The 20,439-nt window shown below is 40.2% G+C and overlaps 1 protein-coding gene across 1 annotated transcript in view; it reads left to right on the top strand.

The window, feature by feature from the left end:
* Window positions 1–20,439, top strand: part of LOC101660130 (hexokinase HKDC1-like) — a 73,528-nt gene that overhangs the window by 13,098 nt on the left and 39,991 nt on the right. Inside the window, exons 5-7 of the mRNA XM_045291680.1 lie at window positions 11,698–11,793; window positions 12,165–12,264; window positions 16,183–16,366. Of these exons, the coding sequence (XP_045147615.1) occupies window positions 11,698–11,793; window positions 12,165–12,264; window positions 16,183–16,366 (380 nt within the window). The remainder of the gene's footprint in view (window positions 1–11,697; window positions 11,794–12,164; window positions 12,265–16,182; window positions 16,367–20,439) is intronic.

The following is a 20,439-nucleotide window of genomic DNA, read 5'->3' on the forward strand; positions in this document are numbered from 1 at the left end:
ACCAGGCCTCCTACACCCTCCTCACCATGGAATTTGGAGCACTTGTTGTTCCCTTGTCCATGAGTTTGTTAACACCACTTCCTAACACACACACACCCCACTCTCCCATGTCCCCAGAACAGTCAGTCTGGTTGATTTCTCCTCCAGATTGTTTATCCAGGTATGCTCCCTTCTTGATTCGCTCCATTTGGGGGGGTTCAGACCACACTGCTTCCCCACCATGTGATCCCAGAAATGTCTTCTGTCACAGTCTGCTTCAGTAAAGGGACAGCATGACACGTGCTCTTGTCGTTTGCCCATTGCCCTCTGCCCATTGCCCTCTGTGTCCCACTAACTCCCAGCAGGGACATCATCCTCTGAGCACCATATGCCAGCATGGGGCCCAGTCTGACGCTCTTTCTCTTCTTCCCGCCAGGCCTGCCTCCCTATGGCATGCTGGCCCCTCTTCCCAACCTGCTCTCTGCCACACACACTTCCAGTGAGGAGGGTCAGTTTGTTGAGCCAATTATTGCAGCCACTGTCTCAATCCATCTCCTTGAGGGCCTTCCTCTTTTACACTGCCCCTTTACTTTACCAAACATGATGTCCTTCTCCAGGGACTGGTCTCTCCTGAAAGCATGTCCAAAGTACGTGAGACGAAGTCTCCCCATCCTTACCTGTAAGGAACACCCTGGCCATACTTCTTCCAAGACAGACTTATTTGTACTCTTAGCAGTCCATGGGACATTCCATACCCTTCTCTAGGACCGCATTTCACATAATCAATTCTTCTTCAGTCTTTCTTCAATGCCAAACTTTCACATGTGTCAGAGGCCATTGAAAATACCATGGCATGGGTGAAGCACACCTTAGTCTTCAAAGAAACATCCTTGCTTTTTAATACTGTAAAAAAAGTTTTGCTTAGCAGATTTACTTAATGCAAACAGATCTTTTGATCTCCTGACTGCTGCTTCCTTGAGCATTAATTTTGATCCTAGCAACATAAAATCCTTGACAACTTCAGTCTGTTTCTATTTATCATGATGCCGTTGTGCAGATTTTTGTTTGCATAGAGATGTCTTCCAAACTGAAGGCAGAAACCCTAGGTCCTCATCAGCAAGTGCTTCAAGTCCTCTTTGCTCTCACCAGGCAAGGTCAAGTCATTTGCATATCACAGATTGTTAATAAGCTTTCCTCCAATTCTGAGGCCACGCTCTTCTTCTTATAAGCTAGCTTCTTTTCTTCAATCACAGGAGTCAGGAGCTATCGCCTTCCTCTCTCAGTCTTGGTTTCCTTGTTATAAGTTCAAGGGTTAGTAGGAGGAGGTGTGATCATGGAGTTTGGGACCTTGGACTCAGCCACTCTTTTTATTTTTTCCAAATCATTTTATTAGGACATAATCCAGACATTATACCATTCAATAGTTCATTCATATCAAGCAGTGTTGTACAGTCACTACCACAATCAATTTTAAAACAGTTTTTCCTTTGTGTACACCTTGATGTCAGCTCCCCACTAACCCACTCCCCTTCACCTCCCCTGCCATACCCCCCAGGAACCTTAACTAGTTTTTGTCTCTATAGACTCATCCTTCTAGGTTTCATATACTGAACAACATGGTGCAATACACAATAGTTAGGGAGGATACCAACAACACCAAAATACAACAGAGATAAACCCCCATTTTGAAAAAGAAAAAAAGCAGAAAATATTAAAAATCAGATCAAGATCAAAGCATATCAAAAAAAGATCAATGACACGGTTTTAACCATTCAAGTCAGAGGTGTCATTCTAATCTACTATACTTGTCTCTACAATATTCTCTGTCTGATAACCAGGTTATGCACATCCCTCAATTATGGCCAGAGGGAAATCATCGGAGGGTTATTCTATGTGGAGTTTCAGCAAACGTATTTTGGGCTTCCACTGTCATCCATAGCCTTCTGCAAAGCAGAATTTCACAATTTAAGCTCTGATATCATTCCCTCCTTTGGATTTGGACATTATTCATAATCCTTAGAGCATACATGTTAGTGTGCTCCTTCCGTATGGGTTTAGTTGACAACTCACTTAGAGGGCTGCTTGTTTGAAAACAAGCTTTTAAAACCCCAGACACTATTCCAGTTGATAACTGGGAACCATCTACTGTTTTCACCACATTTTGCTGTAGCACCCGTATCTTCTGTATTTCCTTCATGAGGACAAGTATTGGGGCTCAGCCACTCTGGACTCTATCTTAAGCAAGTCTCTTACCCTTCAAGTTTTCTCCCAGCCTAAAAAATTCTATGATTATTTACTATTTCAAGCATGAAGATCTTGGGAACACTGTTTACAAGGAGATGATTGATCATGCAAATTTAGAACTTTTTTCTGTTGGACATTGGATTTTCATATGCAGAAGAATAAACCAAGAGCCATACCTCTCCCCATGCTCAAAAATGAACTCAAGGTGGATTAAAGACCTAAATGTAAACTCCAGAGCTATCAGGATCATCAATGAAAAGGCTGGAACAAACTGAAGGGTCCTATTGCAGGGCATACATAGACTACTAAGTACGAGGGGGTACCCAGTAAAAAATGGGAAAAAGCTCCACTGGACATAGCTTTTCTAGTAAACATTTTTCTCGCAAGGTGAAAATCCAGCAACTGACTCTGAGTTAGGGCTTCCAGAGGCATCGCCTGGGAAGATTATCTCTGGTCACAGTGATTTTTTCATAAGTCAGTTTTGGTCAAGCCTCATTTTTGTCATGGCCAATTTAAGAGAATGGGGTTTGGCTGTGAAATTTTGTTTCCTGTTTAGAAAAAATGCTGCAAAAACTGTTGTGATGTTGAACATAGCTTACAAGGACAGCACTATGGGAAAAACTCAAGTATACGAGTGGTTTTCTCATTTCAAAAAAGGTGAAATGTTGATTGATGACATACCTCATTCTGGACGTACATCAGCTTCCTGAATGAATGAAAATGTCAACAAAATTCATGCACTTGTGTTTGAAGACCGATGACAGGGACGTTACCTGGATTATCTTGGAGCTTGGGTCAGCGAATTTTATCAAAAGGCTTGGGAATGAGAAGAGTTGCTGTGAAACTTGTTGTGTCTCGGGTTCTGACTGACCAGGAAAAAGAGCATGCAGTGACAACATGCAATGCTTTGCAAGAACAGCTCTAAAACGATCCCCCCCAAGGTCATTACTCGTGGCCAGACCTGGTGCTATTCCTACAACACTGAAAGCAAGCATAATTGAGCCCATGGAAGATGCCAGCAACATCTCACCCAAAAAAAGCCCATCAAAGGAAATCAAAGATCAAGATGATGCTCTTTTTTTTTCTTTCTTTTAATGTGAGGAGGATAGTGCATTTGGAGTTTCTTTCCACCAGGTCAAACTGTTAATCAAGCTTTCTATTTAGAGGTTCTTAAAAGATTGCATAACAGTGTGTGACAAAAACGGTTTGATTTGTGGTAGACAGGGCACTGGTTTTGCCACCATGGCAATGCACCTGCTCACGCAGTCATCTCAGTGTGCCAGTTTTGGCTATCTCTTGCCGCACACATCTTACTCACCTGATCTCACTCCATGCGACTTCTTTTTGTTTCTTGAATGCAGAGGGACAGGAAAGGACAGCAATTTGAGGATGTAGAAGAGGTGAAGAAAAAAAAATGAGGGAGGTGTAGTCAGCCATCCAAACAGATGAGTCTGAAAAATGTTTCCAAGAATGGAATTACAGATTTGACAAGTGCATTAAGTGTAATGCAGAGTTCTTTGATGGTGATAAGTTTATTTTGTTAAAAAAAATACATAGCTTTGAAAAAATTTTCATATGTTGTGGGGGGAGGGGGCAGTCCCACATATAATGAAAGAGGAAAACACAGTGGAAGATAAGATATATGACTGGGATATGATGAAATTACATCACAATGCACATCAAAAGACTTATCAGGAGAGGGAAACAAGAGCCCACAGATTGGGAAAATTTTTTTACTAATGACACATAGGACAAGGGTCTAGTGAAAATATACAAACTCTGCAACAGCTTAATAGGAATATAACAAATGACCCAATTAAGAAATGGGGGCAAAAAAGACACGAACAGACAGTTCACCAAAAAATGAAGTACAAATGGCTAATAAACACATGAAAAATGCTCACGATCACTAGCCATCAGGGAGATGCAAGTTAAAACCACAGTGAAATACCACTTTATACCCACAATGCTAGCCAAATTAAAAAAAAAATGAAAAAGAAACAATTCTGGAGAGGATGTGGAGAGACTGGAACTCATATATACTGTTGGTGGACTTGTTAATACATACAACCACTATGGAAAACGATATAGTGATACTATAGGCAACTGGGAATTGAAATCTAATATGATCCAGCAATACTACTATTAGGCATATATCCCAAAGAAATAAGAGACAACATGAGTGGATGTATGCTCCCCTATGTTTACAGCAGCACAGATCACAATAGCAAGAAATGGGAAGTAGCCCAAGTGCTCATCAGTGGAGAGATGGATAAAGAAAGTATGGTCCATACACACAATGGAGTACTAGGCACCCCTAAAAAACAGCGATGAAAGCATGAAACACCACATGCATGGAAGAACTGGAAACCATTATCCTGATTGAAGTCAGTCAATCACAAAAGGACAAGCATTGTACGAGACCACTGCTATAAGGAGAAACGCAATCAAACAAATATTAGAGACTAATTCCCAAACAAATGGTAGAATATCTGCCTACCAGTCATGAACCATCCATCAACCACTTTATGTGCCCTTCATAAGAACTACCTCAAAAGGGAGACCTCACATTGGCTGGGGCCACTCCTTTAAGAAGGGGGGAAAGGAGAAGACCACCCACCTGATGCTGTACAACATTGAGACAAGATTGTGACAAATTAACAGACCTCCACAGGAATGAGAGGAGAACGGGAATCAAGTTCAGACCAGGGGAGGGGCGCATCTACGTTTCAGAGGAGCCACTGATATCTCTAATGGTGGGCATGGTGGGTTAATGGGAAGGGATGCTAACCAATAATTGTAGGGAGCCTAAAAGGAGAATAAATCTAATTCTATGTTCCGGGGTAAACACTCTGAATGTGTTTCTACCCAACCCCCGGTGACCCATGCCATGGACAAAGCACTATAATGGCCTCAGACCCTGGCCTTACAGGCAACATAGTGTCCCCCAAGGGCCACACCAGAAGGAGTCAATGTGCAAGCTCTACTAAGGAAACTGGGACCTACGTTAAAATTGCCGGTACCCTTGGATTTAAATACTCTGAAGGACTGAGATACTCTGATGGGAGAGGAAGCAAAAGATGGCCACCCCAAGATGATGGAAAGGGTGGTCATTGGACCCTGGGAGGGACCACTGGCTTAGTGGGTTTCCAATGAAAGGAGACCCAGAACCACCATATATTTAATACCTCAATGCCCCCCTTGCATTAGTATGACAGGTTTTAATCTGATAGGCAAGGATCTGCACTTGTAAGAAATGATTCAGGAAATTTTCCATTAGCATCAATCCCTGTGTTCAGCATAAACAGAGCTCAATCAGGTAAGAAAGCAATCTATACAAAGCAGTAACTCATGGATTGCAGCTCGCTGTTGGACTATGCTCACATAAACTCCTCATATCAACAATATCTTAAACTCCATGTCATTGGATAAATTATTGATGTTATCAATGAAATCACCTGATAACCTAGGGGGATGACTGACAATGTTTTCCTTTTTTGTTTCTTGAGTTTTATTTTTCTGCCTTTTTTTGTTGTTCTTCTTATTTGTTTGTTTTTGTTTTGTTGTTCTTGTTGGGTTTTGTATTTGTCATAATATGACCACCAAAGTAAACCAGAGTCATTCTTAACCTGTAGACAAGCAGATGAATTCTGGACTCCCACATAATTCTAGCCCCAATCCAAGAACAGTTAGAACATGGTCCTGCTGGATACTTGTCTTCCTGAAGAGATCGCTGAAGATAAGGGTGTTACAGTAAAGTGTGGTGAAGGAAGCAGTTGGTGTCCGGCTATCAATTGGAATAGTGTCTGGGGTCTTAGAGTCTATGTTCAAACAAACTGCCATCTAAGTGCTGCATCAACTAAGTCCATACAGAAGAAGCACACCAGCCTGTGTGATCCAAAAACGACACTTAAGAAAATCCAAATATGATGAAGGGAAAAGTATCAGAGCTTAAATTGTGAACCCCCAATTTTTATAAGGCTATGGAGGACAGTGGGAGCCCAAAATCCATCTGCAGAGAATCTAGTCAGATGAAGCCTCTGACAGATCCCCTCTAATCACAGGTGAGGGACTAGAACAGCTTTGCTATCAGACAGAGAATATTGTAAAATTGATTATGGTGGATTGAACCATGATATAGTATTGTACTTGGTCAGTTGACCGAACCTGAATTTACTCTAGGCTCAAATATTTCTCACTTGTTCCACGATAGACATTTCTTCTCTGGCTTTTAAAATATTTTTGGTGGTCTTTTCGTTCTTACTCTTTATTTTTACCTTTATAGATTATTTAATTTTTTCTGTTTCATTTTGTTTTTTGATGTTTCTGTTGGGTTTCCCGGTTTGTGAAACACAAAAGAAGCGAATGCATAGAGACAAGAACTGATGCAATGATGTATTGGGATTTGGGGGTTGGGGTGGGAATGGTAAAGGTATTTTGAGAGCAAACAATGAATGTGGGAGTGGGAAGAAGCATTAGAAGTGATTGTGATGGTGTATATACAACTCTTTCTAAAAGTTATTTAACTATGGAAGTGTATTATATGTGAATATTGTATCAGGAAAAATGCATATACAACTCTTTCTAAAAGTTATTTAACTATGGAAGTGTATTATATGTGAATATTGTATCAGGAAAAATGCATATACAACTCTTTCTAAAAGTTATTTAACTATGGAAGTGTATTATATGTGAATATTGTATCAGGAAAAATGCTTTTAGAAAAAACAAACAAACACCAAACAAATTTAGAACCATTTTTCTAAGTTGAAAGTAAGTTCTCAAGGGGTTACTACAAGATAATACCATGTTGACAAGCTGTGGCATGGGAGGGCCCAGTGGGCCTGAAGGGTGCTGCTCTGGTGCTCAGTCCCTGCCTCTGTGTCTGCCCTGGTCTGCTCTTGGGCCTTGGGACTTCCTGTGGGCAAGCCGTGTCCAGATCCCCTGATTATGACTCTCCTGAGTAAGCCGTATCCCCACCCTCCCGGCCTCCTGCCCACACTCCACTAGCCTGACCACAACACAGAGGAGAGGTTGCACCTGTGTGTCGGTGTGACAAGAGGTCCTAGCCATGCCACACAGAGAACTAATCCAGTCTCCAGAGCTGCGTACCAAAGGCGATCATCCTGCACATCCATGCAGAAGTACAAATTTCAAAAGCTCTGACTGGCCATGTGGATTACACATTCATCTGCCTTCTGACAGACTGGTGGCCTTGCTTCCATTGTCATCCCTCCACTTAAGTGACTTCAGGGGTTTAGAGAGGACATTTAATTGGACATAAAAAAACCAGACAAGAAATGGATTCAGCGGTATTTGAGGATGTGGCCATGAACTTTACCCAGGAAGAGTGGGGCTTTGCTGGATTTTTCTCAGAGGAAATCGTACAAAGATGTGATGGTAGAAACCATCAGGTGCCTTGTCCCTTGTTCCTCTTCAAATTTCCTTTCTGTTTTGGTTTATATTTTAACTTCACATTATTGGCTCCGTCTCTCAAATGGGATAACAGTGGACACAAGATGTTTGTTGAACATATACTACGTGATTGCTGAAGAATGACTGTTGGTTGTTCACATTAAGAAGAAACTGAATTCTGTGACAGTGAGCATCACCACAACAACCAAGAAAATGTGGGTAGAGAACCTGTATGCGAGTGAAGAAGATAAAGAAATATAAAAAAGCTGATCAATATGGGCAATGTTTTTGCTGGACTGTAGATCTTACTCGTCTTAAAGGAACTCCAGGTATAAATCCTTTTAACTTTGTGAAGGTGAAGATGGTACATTTAATCATGAGGTCAGATCTGACACTGGGTACAGACCTTACCAGTACAAGGAGTGTGGTGAAAACTATAATAGTCCCTGCTCCCTAAAGTCTCATTCAAAAACATTTACTAGAAAGAAACTCTGTAACTTTATGTACTGTGGTAAACTCTGTAGTAGTTCCTCGCCCCTTACTAAATGCATAGGAATTCAAAATGATGAGAGGCCTTAATATATGTGAAGAATGTGGGAAAACCTTCACTCAGTCCTTACAGTTCATTGGTCATAAAAGAACACATCGTAGGAAGACACCCTATAAATGTAAAGAATATGGGAAACCCTTCATTTTTTCCCCTTAGTACTAAATAAACATATGGGAACTCGCAGTGGAGATAAACCTTATGAATGTACAGAATGTGGAAAAGGCTTTAGAAATTCCCCAATGTTAAATAGATTTATAAAAACTCAAAATAGGGAGAGTCATGAATGTCAAGAATGTGGGAAAATGTTTTATTCAACTCAGATCTCACTAGACATATGACAACTCACAGTGGAAAGTGGCCTTATCAATGTGTGGAATGTGGGAAAGCCTTTGGACATCCCTCGACACTAAGTGTGCATATAAAAACTCAGCGGAGAGAGACATGAATGTAAGGAATGTGGGAAAATGTTTTATCCAGGCTCAGCACTAACTAAACAGTTAAGAACTCACAGTGGAGAGAGACCTATGTATGTAAAGTATGTGGGAAAGTCTTCAGACAGTCTTCACACCTCAGTGAACGAAAAAAGAAGAGTGGGGAGAAGCCTTATAAATGTAAAGGTGTGGGAAAACCCCTGTAGAACTCACTAAACATAAGATATCTCATGGTGAAGAGAGACCTTAAGGATGTAAAGAATATGTAGAAGCCTTTATTCAGTCCTCATGTCTCAGTAAGCAAAAGAAGACATAGTGAGGGGAATCCTTTTAAATCTTGGGAATTTGGGTATGCTGTTAGTCACCTGTCAGTACTAGTACTTCACAATGGAGAGAAAGGCCTTATGAAGGTGAAGAAAGTATGAAAGCCTTTAGTTGGTTCACACACCTCACTCAGCAGAAAAGAATGCACACTATAGGGAAACATTGTGTCAAACTTTATCCCTCTCAACACAAAATAACCCATTTCAAAGAAGCTTTGTGTATTAACAATTTTGGAAGCCTTTGTTGTTCCTTCTTCAGGAAACAAAAAATTCACTTGGAGAAATAGGAATGTAATGATGTGAGAAACACTTCCTCACTAGACATATGTGAGCTCGCAGTGGAGAGAGGCTTATGTATGCAAAGAAGAGAGAAACTTCATTCTTCCAGAGCTTTCCGAGGGTGTCAGAATAAAATATAGGTGTTCTACCGTTGGAAAGTTTTTGGTCATCCCCTGTCCTTTGGAAAACCTAAAAGTACGTGTGATAGAAACCGAAATATGTTTGATGAATACATTCCCCTACCCTGTGACTTTCCTAAGCTGATAGTGATTTATGCAGATGGAAATCTTCACTAACTTACTTTTCAGGATTTACAACAAATCACATTTCAAATAAATCAAGTATATATAAAGAAAAAATAGATAACACCATATTAGTCTTCTTTTATGGGACAAGCAAACCATTTATTCTGCACACAGGTATAGTGGATATTCAGTTCCAAACCACCCAGAGCAGATGAGACTTGCTACTCCTTTAAAGAATTACAGTTTCAGAGCAGTTCTACCCTGTCCTACAGGGTCACTATTAGTCAGAATTGACTTGATGGCAGAGTTGTTTTTTGTTTTTAAATACACCAGATGGCTTCATTCCTGTAAATGGTATTGAAGTGATATTTCCATTTTACAGATGAATAAACTAGTATTCAAAAAGATTAAATAACTTGTGCAATGTTTCATTAATCCAAGTGTCCTAACACCTCAGTGATTACTCCTTTAGCCATCATGTATAATCTTTATAACTACTCAGATGAGATGATAGATATGAGAAGGCTTCAAAAAGTTCATGGAAAAATAGAATTAAAAGATAATTGAATTTTCCCACAAACTTTTGAAGTCTTCTCATATGTTTAAATGGTCTCTGAAAAAAGCAAGCCATCAAATTGACATGAAGGAGCACAGGCAAAGTGGAAACCCAAAGCCCACCTGTAAGATGATGGGACAGTCCTTCCCAGAAGGGCCACACGAAAGGGATGAGATGTCAAGGGTGCAGTAGAGCACAGATGAAACACCAAACTATCTCCTACTTCTTTAAAGTTTCCTCCTCCCACTATCATGGCCTTGGTTTACCTCACTGATCTTGCTAGATCTAAGTGTGTATATATATAAAGTATATATAGATCTAAGATATATAGATATAGATCTAAGTATATACACACACACACACACACACATTAGTACAATTAAGGTCTTTTGATGCACAAAATCCAAGATAGATAAACTGCTCAGAAACAGTAATGGGAGTGATGATTCCCTGAGGGTACAGGAATGGGGGAGAAGGGACTGATAGTAATGATGGCTGTATAACCCTACCCAAGGGAAATGAACATAAAAAATTTAGGTGAAAGGATACATTGGATGGTGTAAGTTATGGCAAAAATAACAACAATAATAATATATAATATCTTAAGGGTTCAGGAGGGTAGTAGGGTGGGGAAGGGGAAATAATGGGAAGCTGATATCAAGGAGTTCAAGAAGAAAGAAAATTATGATGGCAGCAATTGTACAGCTATGCTTAATCTGATGGAACTATGGATTGTAATTATGTATGTAAGAGCTCCTAATAAAATGTTTAAATAAATAAATAAAAATGGTCTCCAAAGAGAAAAGTATCAATAATTGTGGTGATTTGTTTAGAGAAGAGAAGGCCAAGGGGTTGTTTGTGGTGTGAGTATGATATTCCTGCAGCATGTCACATAGGGCAGTGGTGGTTCTGGAGTGGAACCTGAGCAAGAGACCTGGTTATCTACTGTTGCTATCACAGAAATGCCACAAATGGAAGGTGTTAGCCATCAAATTCATTTACTCACTGTTTAGGGGACTAAAAGTCCTGATTCAGGGTGCTGTGTCTCATTGAGGAAATTTTTCCACCTCCATTAATTGGAGGAAGGTCCTTGTTTCTTTGAGCTTCTGCTCCTGGCAGATTTTCATGTGGCTTAGCATCTCTTCTCCATCTCTGCTTTTTTCTCTTGACTGCTTAATCTTTTTTATGGCCCAAATGATGAACTCAAAACACCCAGTATTAATCCTGCCTCATTAACATAGCACAGGTACTTCTTTCCCAAATAGAATTAGAAATGGATTGGAATTTGCAGCACCTAGATTCTATGTCTGGCCAGAGAACCCCGTGGGCAACCACCATTCACCCATCCTCTGGAAGAATGAGGTTTCTCTCTTCTTTGCATACATAAGCCTCTCTCCACTGCGAGCTCACATATGTCTAGTGAGGAAGTGTTTCTCACATCATTACATTCCTATTTCTCCAAGTGAATTTTTAAAATTTAAGATTAGGAAGAAAAGTTCTCATGATCCTTCAAAAATCAGCCAATGAAAATCCCAGCTCCAAGGGCTGGAGCAGCCATTTTGTTTTGTCCTGTAGAAGGATGCAATAAACTGAGACTAACATGACAGGAATCACAGCAGCAGTGTTCACAACTGAGACCTTTCTTGTTTTCACTTGGGTTGACCTTTTCCCACAGGGAGTCCTGCTTTCTTGGACCAAGAAGTTTAAGGCTCGGGCAGTTCAGGACACAGATGTAAGGAGTCATCTGTGGAACGCCATGCAGAAACACTCGGTGAGCCTTGTCCTTGTACCTGGGCTGTGGGATACTGTGCCTGCTCTGGAGGAAGGAATGGTAGAAGAACTCAGTCTAGGCAAGGTCACACTGCAATGGAGATTGTCCTCGTCTTCCCAAAGTTCCCCAAACAAGGGGCTGGAGTCCTGGGGGTGGGCCCCCACATTTCCATTGCAAAGAGGCATAAAAAGCAGACACATATGTTCCCTCTTCAGCCCCCAATAAGGGCATTTGGTCGTCAGAAAGACCTGGTTCCCCCCAGGGTAGATCTAGCAAGCAGCATTTAATTATTGTCTGAACCAATCACTGCCACTGCTTTAGCTTCCTCTGCCGTTCCACCCACTGATGCTCCCTGGGGCTTGTGTTGACAGGACATGGAAGTGGAGTTCGTGGCCTTGGTCAATGGCACAGTGGGGACCCTGATGGCATGTGCCTACAATAATCCTCAATGTGAAATCGGTGTTAACATTGGTAACTTTATTTGACTTGCTTTTTGGGAGTGGGAGAAATAGGACTGGTTTGGATCTCAGAAAAGTCAGAATGAATTGGTGCAGCTGGGGAAGGGGGCCAGAGGGGGACACTTTCTTTAGGGGCAGCTACATAGGAGGATGGAAAGTTAATACATTTATTAATTAAACTAATGCTTGTTGAAGGCTAGGTCCTATGCTCTGTATTGGGGCACAGCGGTGAGTTTTCAGGAGTCCATGCCTTCATCAAGGGTATGGAAGGCAAAAACCTACCAAACAAACAAGGTGATGCCAGGCGGTGTTGACTGTGGTATAGGACATAAAGCAGGGTGCCCTGGGTGAGCAAGTGAGTGAGTGAGTGAGTCTGGGGAGACAGCCAGGGAAGGAAAGCCTCTCAAGTGGTGACGTGTTGGAGGTTCTAAGGAACCTCCATGATGAACGCAGAAAGTCATGTGGAGTTGCAGGGAAGAGAGTCCCTAGCAGAGGAAATAGGAAGCCTATGGCATCAGGCAAAGACTTACTGAGGCACAGTAAGACCATTGGCGTTGCCTCTGCAGCAGTCAGAAAGCCCCTGGAGACCTTGGGGAAAGATAAATAGCATGTGCTTTTAAAATGATCATTCTGGCAAAATAAATATAACATGCAGTTTGCCATCTTAATCATCCACAGTGACTGCATCATTTTATATTCCTCCAGTAATAGATAAGGGCTTCAATTTCTCTACATTCTTACTTTTTTGTTTTGTTTTGTTTAGGAGGGTAGTTGTTGAATTTTATAATCCCAGTGGAGGTGAAGTGTTATTTCCTTATGGCTTTGATTTGCATTTCCTTAATGACAAATGATGTTAAACACAGATGTGCATTTTCAAAAGCTCATTTTTAATTGCTGTGTGGAGAATTGCTTATTAAAGGTGAGTGGAAGTAGGGCAACCAGTAGAGACAATTGCACTGTCCAGGTGAGATGTGATGTGGCCTTGGACCAGGGAGGCAGGGGTGAAGCCATGGTTCCAGGGGTGGTCTTAGCACCTGGGCAAGGAGGGGCTCCATTTGGGATATAATGAAACCAGATTGAATATTCCCCTTCTCCTTCTCATTCCTTTCCCACCATGGGGGGATGTTTTTGGAATTGCCATTTCTGAAGTTCTAACAGCATCCCCCTCAGCCTGACTTTCCCTAAGGGGAGGATCTTTAAACCTGGTCCACTCCCTCTGCCTTCTTGCATCCAGGAGCCCCCACATGGCCTGCCATCCAGCTAATGCCCACTGTGTCAGTCTGGTGGCACACAGATTAGGTGTCATACCTAATTGTGTCACCCTCTCCGAGAAAAGCTTTTACCATTTCTTAAACACTGCTTTTCTACATTTCTTAGTTCGTCTGGTAGTCTTTCAAGCCCTCTGGTCTATTAGCCAGGGAAAGATACACAGTGCTGTTTAAAAACCAGTCTAGTCAGGAATAACAATGTGATGCTCGCCCAGAGCCAGGCAGTGTTGTACATAGGGATGCTATGAGTTGGCCTGACTCCGCGTCATCTCATACCAGCAATAGTGAGGCACAGAAATTGTCCAATTCTAGGTGTATAATTCAGTGATAAAAAATAAATGTATAGTATTTTGTAACCATTGCCACAATCAGGTCAGATCATTTCCACCATCCCTCGAAGATCCCTGGTGCCCATTTGCAGCTACTCCCAGGTCTTTGTACTATTACACTATAAAGTCTGTGCGTCATTCCCCTGGAGTGACTTTGTATTTCAACAATGGAGTATTGCTTTCTGAAGTGACAGTTAATGTCTGCCAAAGGAAAGGTTGTAACTCTATGCTAGGGACAGTTTGTGGAAGGCCATCAGGAAAGAATATTTTTAGTACCAAATAGAAAGGAAGCTAAGTAGTTTAGGGAAAGGATTGAAATAATGACTGGGGAAAAGGGTTTACTAGGTTAAGGTAACTCATCTCCCTTTTGAAAATGGGCTTTGAAACCTTCAGGCCCTTGAGTAATATTTTTTTGATTCTGGTAGCATTCCACTTCACCAACATTTTAAAATTCATTTGTGGCCCAGTTTCACTTTTGTGGCCAGGATTAAACAGGTTCAAACTGATTTGAACCTAATTTTTACTTTCTAATCTCACATTTACATTATAAAAGTAGATAATATGAAGCAATTTATTTTGAAGAAATACAGCTACCAAATTCATTCCTTATGTTACAAATAATATTTCATTCTTATATATTAACTCAAATTAGCAATATTAAATTGTTTCTTTCTATGCATTCATTATAATTAAATCTGAAGTGGCAATGATATTCCATTTTAATCACTGCCTCAAAATATTTCAATGAAAAAGAAAACATAATGTAAAAAGTATTTTTAACAACTCAAACTTAAAAATTATACTATGATTTATTGAAGCCCTGAATCACTGTAAAAAGTTTTGCATATAAATATTAAGTTGAAGATTTAAAGCATTTTTCAGTGGAAAATTCTCAACACTATAAGATGCACTGAAACTAAACTTAACTTTAATGTAGGTGACGTGTCACTGCAAACAATAAAAACCTAAACCAAGCTCACTGCCATTGAGTTGATTCCGACTCATAGTACTCTACAGGACAAGGTAGAACTGCCACTGTGGGATTTCTTTACAAGAGTAGAAAGCTTGATATTTCTCCTAAAGGGCTGCTGGTGCTTTTGAACTGTTGACCTTGCGGTGAGTAGCTTTACTCATAACAGTCATGTAAAATTGATAGGAATTGCTAGGAATACAGTGTGCTACCATAATTAATACATAAAGACATAAAATATTAATACTTTAATATCCATTCTAGTGTTATTACAAGTGTTTAATATATATGTGATTAATAACTCTTTGTCAACTCTTTGTACATTGCCAAAGCTATATAGAGTCAATAGTAACAGTAGAGTCATTTGACTTCAATTTAATTTTTCAAAATTCCATTTCATCAACTCATCCTTTGAAACATGTATATTTCCTGAATTGATTTCCTTTGTTGCACTTTCAATATTACCCTTTTATAGATTTTCCAAATGTTTTTAAAATGTAACATGGTCTTCACCTTAAGTTCAAAACTCATTAGAATTTGAGAACAAGATCACTACTTCTAATATGCTATCACTCTTGATGAAATTATTTTCCTCACATTGTTTCATGTGTTTCCAAATATTATTAAGAGTTTTTAATTTTAGCTAGGTTTTCACCCACATACCGAAAATATCACTTATGGTTTAATTGTTCATTTTGTAATCTCACTGTAATTTTTAAAAAAAGGTTTTAAAGTTTATAAAATTAATGTGAGATATATCCATTTGTCATTAAAAAAGTAATATTTTGTATTATTCTAGGTAACACATCACAGAGGTTTTAGCATGCTAGTACGATATTGAACATGGCATATATACTGTTTCATATATATATTGTGGGATGATCCTGTAGGGGGTTCCTTAAATTATTTTCTAAAAATTTGGTAGACAATGCCAGAATACAAAATATTAGAATAAATTCATTACATTCTCCTAAAAATGCTTGCTGTTCAGCTTCCTTTATTGCATCTTTAATAATTAATTGTGTGTGCACTCATATCCATCAATCTTTTCTTATAAATTTTGTTGCTTTCACCACCCTGTTGCAATAGTTAAAGTCTACAAGTCAAATTGTGTTGTCAGAATCTTCACATTGTCATTTTGCCATTTGATTTCACAATTTTTAACATTTTAACCTTTGCCGTTTGATTTTAACATTTGCCATTTGATTTCACGATTATTTCTGTGCAAGTCAATAAATTCAATCCTGTCAGAGCCATGGTCCATGGTTACAGAATGAATCTGTTGTAGACCATTTGTTGTACTCCGGTTTTGCCCAGCCAGGAGCCCTTCCCTCTTTGCATATGCTTTCTGATCCTTTGTTCAGACAATGGCACCAATGCATGTTACATGGAGGACGTGAGCAACATTGACCTGGTGGAAGGCGATGAAGGAAAGATGTGCGTCAACACAGAATGGGGGACTTTTGGTGACAATGGGGTTCTGGAAGACATCCGCACTGAGTTTGACAGGGAGCTGGACCTTGGCTCTCTCCACCTAGGAAAGCAACTGTAAGTACTGGACTGTCATACCTGGCCATTGTCACCAGGAAATACCCATTCATTCAGCACATCACCATCTCACCTAGGAGGCTCTTTGGTTGTGATAGTTATCCACCACAATGAGGTTATAAGGCCAAGCTTGCAATTAACATATAAGGAAATTGAAAGATTTCCCTTAGATTATACCCTAATTCTAATTCCATCAGTATTTATGGAGCACTGGAGATTCAGCTGTAAGTGAGGTCACCTGGGTCCTGCCTTAGAGGTTTCAGACAAGGAGTCTCAGATTAGACAAGTGAGGAGGCCCCAGGAAGTAGGTAGGACTCAGCTGAATGCCTCATGCTTTGGGTTTCCGTTACTCCCCACTTACCACTTCTAATATCTAGACTTTAATATGTAGACTTTATTCAAAATTCATTTGTTGCCCCAGTAATGTTCTATAGCACAATAAGAAAAACAATGTCCTATTCCAGGCTCCAATCTAGGGTTACAGGTTGCGTTTTGCCTCCATGTCTCTTTAACCTCCTTTTAACTTTAACAGTTCCTTAGCATATCTACCTTTTTTGTGGCCTTAAATAATACAGACCATTTACTTTATGCAGTGTGTCTCTATTTGGGTTTATTTTATGTGTTATCCTGATTCACTTTAGGTAATACACTTTCTTTTTCTTTCTTTTGAGGAATAACATAGAAGGATAGTGTATCTTTTTGGGTGCACATACTATCTGTTTAGCCTGTTACTGGTGCCATTAACTGGGTTTAATTGGTGAAGGGCAAGCAATAGGTTTTATGATCATTAAATTATTATTGGCCTCTTTACAATGAATAAGTGTTCAGTGAGGGGAAGTTTTGAAACATGAAAATATCCTGTTCCTTATCAAATTTTCATACACTCATTTTAGCATTCATTAAATAATTTTTAAATCCATCATTCCTTTTATATTTGGGAATTGATATTCTGTAAAATAAAAAGAGCTTTCTCATCACCATTTGCTTATGTTAGTATGGATGCATGAAAATTGGCCCCATTGCTTTCTCCCCAAGCTTGCTTCCCGTATCTGTCTCATGTAAGTAGGCAAACCAGCAATGTCCTAGTCCGAACAATAAGAAAACAAAAGGTTGAAAAAGAAAAGGAGAGAGAAAAAAAACCACATAGTTCCAGGTCTGTCCACTGGCCTTTATGAATCTCTCCCCACTGGACCTTTGGGAGTTCCCAGGAGGGGCAGCCCGGAACTCCTAGCCCGAAGTCCATTTGGGGGGCTCTTTAGAGACTTTATGGGTTGGCTTTGCTCCAATTGCTAATCTGTTTTTCTCCCTTCTTGGTTTGTTCCACTGCGGGGAATTCAGGTCACATTATCTCCCTACCATGTGTCCCTATTGTTGTTCTCTGCTGCAGTACGCTCCAGTTAGGGGACAACATGTCTTGAATTGCTGGCAGTCCTGCAGTCCTCTCTGTGCCTTAGCAGCTCCGTGGAGAGACCTCATCCTCCAGGCTTGTGTGCCAATACGGAGTCTAGGCCAACTGTCCCCTTCTCTTTCTCCTTCTTGGTTTGCTTCTGTGTGGGCTGGTAAGTCAGCTCCTTTCCCCCACCTGGAGGGCTAGGGTCGTTCTCTGTGGTACGTAGTTCTAGGGCGGGGACAAGATTGGCTCTGGTTGGGGCCGGCCCTATAGCCCAATCTTATCATGTAATCCTCCACGTGGTTACAGTTGTCCTCCTGGTTTGGGGCATTGTGGTGGGGTCTGTATGTACACTCCTATTCTGTGGAGACACAACCAATACTCTCCCCTGGGGTGGGTTAGTGCCCTGTTCCCCCCATGCCATCATCTCAGTTTCACCCCTTCTCTTCTCCCTCCTCTTTCCCCGGTTTCCCTTCTTTATGCTGGAGTCACATGTACCTCCCTGGGTTTGGTCTGACCTCCACCTGACTGCCTGTGTCTCCACCCGTATATTGTGAGATAAGTGTCTTTCCTTCTATACCTGCTGTGCTGATTATACTTACCTCAGGGGACTCATGTTATACTTGTCCTTTGTGATTAGCTAACCTCACTTAGCATAATTTCCCCCAACCCTTCCCATGAAAAGATGTGTTTCATGTGATCATCCATGCTTTTTTAGTGCTGCATAGTATACATGTGCCAGAGTGTACTAATCCGTTCGTCTCTCAATGGAAATTTAGGTTGTTTCCAACCCTTTGTAATTGTGAATTGCGCCGCAATAAACAATGGGCGCAGATGACTGGTCGTGTTTTATTTCTTACATTTTCTAAGTAGATGCTCAGTAGAGGGATAACTGGGTCATAAGGTAGATTGATTTCCATTTTCTTTAAATATCACCAGATTGCTTTCCCCAGTGGCTGTACATATCTACACGGCCACCAGCAATGGAGGAGAAATCCTATTTTGCCACATCCCCTCCAACATTTGTTGCTCTCTGATTTTCTGATTTAGGCTTACCTCAAGGATATTAGGTGTTATCTCATGGTTGTTTTAATTTGCATTTCTCTTATGGCAATGATCAGGATCATGTGTTTATTAGCCATAGGGGTCTTCTCCCTAGTGAAATTTCTTTTCACTTCTTTTGCCCACTTCCTCAGGGGGTTAACTGTTTTCCTCTTTTTGCAGGCCAGGAGGGTGTTGTACATTTTTCCCAGGACCAATGATCTTAGGTTAGTCCTGATTCCTTCGTTGATTGTCCTGATGTTTTGGAGATTTACTTCTAGGTCTGGATCCACCTTGAGTTTGTTCTTGTGCATGGTAAACATCTTGTTTCATTTTTCTACATGTGGATATCCATTGTTTCCAGCACCACTTGTTAAAGAGGGCATCTGCCACCCACTTGATGCTTTTGGGGCCCTTATTAAAGATCAGTTGTTTACATGCTGATGGTTTTACTTCTGGGCTTTCTGTACTTTTCCACTGGTCTGAGTATCTCATTATGCCAATACCATACTGTTTTGACCACTGTGGCTGTGTAGTAGGTGTTAAAGTCAGGTAAAGGGAGTCCTCCAACTTTGTCCTTCTTCTTTAGGAGTTCTCTGCTAATCCGGGACTTCTTCCCTCTCCATATGAAATTGATGGTCAGTTTTTCCAATTCTTTCAAGAAGGTTGTTGGTATTTGAATTAGAATAGTGTTAAACTTATAAAGTGCTTTGGGTAAGATTGACATATTTACTATGTTGTCTTCCAATCCACTAGCATAAGATGTTCTTCCATTTGTGGAGGTCACTTTTGGTTTCCTGTGATGAGTCCTATAGTTTCCTTGTATAGGTCTTTAGTTTTTTTTTGGTTAAATATATTCCTAGGGATTTCAATTTGTCTTGGCTATTGTGAATGGTATTGTCTTTTTGATCTCTGCTTCCATGGTCTTGTCCTATGTATATAGAAAACCAATAGACTTCTGTTTGTTGGTCTTGTATCCTGCTACTCTTCCACATTCCTCTATCACTGTAAGTACTCTTATTGTGGAACTTTTGGGATTTTCAATGTACAGAATCATGTCATCGCAAATAGCAATAGTTTCACCTCCCCCTCTCCCAGTTAGATACTTTTAATGTCCTTTTGCTGTCTTATGTTGTTAGCTAGGACCTCCAGTACGATATTGAATAGAAGTGGGGACAAGGGGTATCCTTATCTGGTCACCTTTTACAGTGGGATTGTTTTAGTCTTTTCTCTATTGATTATGATATTGGCTGTTGGCTTTTCGTAGATAGCTTTTATTAGCTTGAGGAATTTTCCTTCCATCCCTATTTTCATGAGTGTCTTAATTAGGGATGGGTGTTGGATGTCATCAAATGCTTTTTCTGCATCTATCAATATTATCATGTGGTTCTTATACTTTTTCTTGTCAATGTGGTGTATAATATTGATGAATTTTTTTATGTTAAACTATCTCTGCATCCCTTGGATGAATCCTACCTTGAATGATATGTTTTATATACTTTTGTATTATTTTATTGGCCAATATTTTTAAAAATCATTTTATTAGGGGTTCATACAACTCTGATCACAATCCATACATACCTCAATTGTGTAAAGCACATTTGAACATTCATTGCCCCCATCATTCTCAAGACATTTGCCC

This window comes from Echinops telfairi, unplaced genomic scaffold, assembly GCF_000313985.2.
Source record: "Echinops telfairi isolate 266 unplaced genomic scaffold, ASM31398v2 ScPeMD7_70;HRSCAF=299, whole genome shotgun sequence".
NCBI classification, from domain to species: domain Eukaryota; kingdom Metazoa; phylum Chordata; class Mammalia; order Afrosoricida; family Tenrecidae; genus Echinops; species Echinops telfairi.